The 3,040-nt window shown below is 40.8% G+C and overlaps 1 protein-coding gene across 1 annotated transcript; it reads left to right on the top strand.

Annotated features, from left to right (window-relative positions):
- Positions 1-271: 271 nt before the first annotated feature.
- Positions 272-2,595, top strand: LOC129727309 (26S proteasome non-ATPase regulatory subunit 11). The gene is made up of 4 exons (XM_055685022.1): positions 272-407; positions 703-1,300; positions 1,357-1,626; positions 1,692-2,595. The coding sequence occupies exons 2-4, from the start codon at positions 764-766 to the stop codon at positions 2,133-2,135; spliced, it is 1,251 nt and encodes a 416-aa protein (XP_055540997.1). The 5' UTR covers positions 272-407; positions 703-763; the 3' UTR covers positions 2,136-2,595.
- Positions 2,596-3,040: the final 445 nt, after the last annotated feature.

The raw sequence follows: 3,040 nt of genomic DNA, 5'->3' as shown, positions 1-3,040 counted from the left end.
CTCCTGTTGAAATATTTCGTTTTTAATGGTTTAGTTCCGAAGGGTGAAATCGGTGAAATCACGCAGCATATAAATCCGGGTTTAAACCACCAAAACCAGCTACCTAACAAAATGAAATATTTCACGATTTTTTTGGGTACGTTTCTTGTTGGGCGAATTCACACAAGTCAACGCGAATACTACCCTCTGCGCTTTGACTCAGTGTATAAATAATGGCTACCACTTATGGTTACCAAATTACTCAAAATCTTCAGTGTTACCAACTTTACCAAAACTGCCCTCCGCAAGTGACTGTCAAATTGAAGCGCAAGAGTCACGAAGTTTAGAAAGAAGTCTTTTTTTGCCGCAGAAAATTGTGAAAATTACGCTGCAAAGGTATCAAGTAGCTAGTAAATTTATCATCAACGGTAAGTTGACAGTGTTTCCTCACTAACAGCTGCAAAAACATTGCTTAAATTGACGATTTAGCGACATAATTCTGTTAATTCCTTTACTTGTTGACATCTGGTTATGATATACTTTGGTAGCGTTTGAATGACTTGTACGATTGAAAGCTTTCGTCCCCAATTTATGTACTATTGCTGCTACTCGCACGTCTCGCTCGCACAACCTTCGGTTCGCCTCCAGCTCGTTTCCTTGTTCGCACGATCATTGTGCTGCAAGCGTATTAATAAAAGATATATTTTCTGTTTTCCGTCATAGTCATCCAATAAAAAGGAATAATAAAGGACGTTAGGAGCAAATAACCCAGATAGTTTGCACAATGGCAGGAGCAATGATGTTCGATCGCGCCCAGTCGATACAGATGAATCGTCAGGATCTGTCCAAGATTGCCGCCGATCTCGAGGTGGATGAGAATGATGAAGAGCAGATTCGTCAGAAAGAGCAAAAAATCATGGAACTGGGAGAAGCCTACAAAAAGGAAGGAAAGGCCAAAGAACTGGCCGATCTAATTAAGGTGACCAGGCCTTTTTTGAGTTTCTTGAGCAAAGCGAAGGCCGCTAAATTGGTTCGGTCGTTAGTAGATCTATTCCTGGATTTAGAAGCGGAAACTGGAATCGAAGTGCAGCTTTGTAAGGAATGCATAGAATGGGCTAAACAAGAAAAACGTACTTTTCTGCGGCAGTCGCTGGAAGCCCGACTGATTGCGCTGTACTTCGACACGGCCATGTACACTGAAGCTTTGGCCCTCGGTAGTCAGCTGCTGCGGGAACTCAAGAAGCTAGACGATAAGAATTTGTTGGTCGAGGTGCAACTGCTGGAGAGTAAGACTTATCATGCGCTCAGTAATCTTCCGAAGGTAAGTAGTAGTGTAGTGATGAATGTAAAAACTTAATACAATATCTTTGTTCTTAGGCCCGCGCCGCATTGACCTCCGCAAGGACAACAGCAAATGCAATTTACTGCCCACCGAAGGTTCAGGCAACACTGGATCTGCAGTCGGGAATCTTGCATGCCGCAGACGAACGAGATTTTAAGACAGCCTTTTCCTACTTTTACGAAGCTTTTGAGGGCTTCGATAGCGTTCAGAGCCCAAAAGCGTTGACTGCATTGAAGTACATGCTTCTGTGCAAGATAATGTTAGGCCAGAGCGACGATGTCAACCAAATTGTCAGCGGGAAATTGGTAGGACTTTAAGGGATAGTTATGTGAAGTGTAGTTGTAACATTCATCAATGTTTTTAATTTTAGGCAATAACCTATTCTGGCCGAGACATTGACGCTATGAAGGCAGTTGCTCAAGCTTCGCATAAGCGCTCACTGGCCGACTTTCAAGAAGCACTGAAACAGTATAAGCACGAACTGGAGGATGACGTGATCGTAAAGGCGCATCTTGGAACCTTATACGATACGATGCTTGAGCAGAACTTGTGCCGTATAATTGAACCATACGCTCGTGTCGAGGTTAACTACATTGCAGAGCAGATTGCGCTGCCGATTGCCCAGGTCGAAAAAAAACTCTCGCAGATGATTTTAGATAAGAAGTTTAGTGGTATCTTGGATCAAGGCATCGGGGTGCTGATCGTGTTCGAGGAAACGGCGGTAGATAAAACATACGAAACTGCTCTGGAAACGATACAGCATATGGGTAAAGTAGTAGATACACTGTACCAGAAGGCCAAGAAGTTGACGTAAATAGCAACCGAAGCGTGCTCCAAACTGTATAGGTACTTTTTTTCTATTTAGGTTGTCTCCTTGTTCGGCGCTTTGAAAATTTAATGTAGTTTTTTGTCATTTCGTAATAAATTGGCTAACTTTCGACTATTTTCTCTCAAACAATAACTTTGGTCATCGAACGAAATACTTTATGCAGTGTAGCCTGGACTGTGTAATGCCATCGTGAAGTTGTACGAATTAAAACGCATATAAACAACGATGCAACTTGACGATTGAAGCTTTAGATTTGGTTCATAACATTGATTCAATAGTTACACAATTTTTAAATAACATACCACGAAGGAGCTGCGCGTATTGTTATTTTATTGGCAGTAGAACCGCGTAACAATACGCGATCCTCTATCAGCAAGTGTTTTCATGATTTAGTAAGACCGTAAATTCAGCAGACAGTACTCAAATAAATTATTTCATAAAAATACACTTCGTTGCGTTCTTTAATGATTATCTGTTCTATTACCGTTATAGCAAATGGTTATAGCAACCAGTTTTTTGCCATTAATGAAAACTGTACTCTTGATAACAAAGCCTAGCGAGTCTAATCGGATTTTTTTATTGTCGTACTACAAAAATTTCGACGAGTAACTCGTCTCAATTAAATTGCATGATCGAGTTATAGGTCCCTCCTATTACATAAGGCGCGGCTAGCTACTCGTCTTATCAGAAGCTCATCTGTCACCAGTCAAATTTTACTTTTTTTCTACAATACAACATTTTACCCATTTTACTCGCCTCTTTTGTAATAACAGGAGCCATAATAAAGATGTACTGATATTAATCACCTTCCTTATATAAGTCAACTAACCGAAAAAAACGCGTTTTAATCTTATTGTCATTGATGGCGGATTGCCCATATCAATCCCAAT

This window comes from Wyeomyia smithii, chromosome 3, assembly GCF_029784165.1.
Source record: "Wyeomyia smithii strain HCP4-BCI-WySm-NY-G18 chromosome 3, ASM2978416v1, whole genome shotgun sequence".
In the NCBI taxonomy this organism is placed as follows: Eukaryota; Metazoa; Arthropoda; class Insecta; order Diptera; family Culicidae; genus Wyeomyia; species Wyeomyia smithii.
Note: the sequence above shows the minus strand (reverse complement) of the source record. Positions and strands in the feature narration are given on the sequence as shown.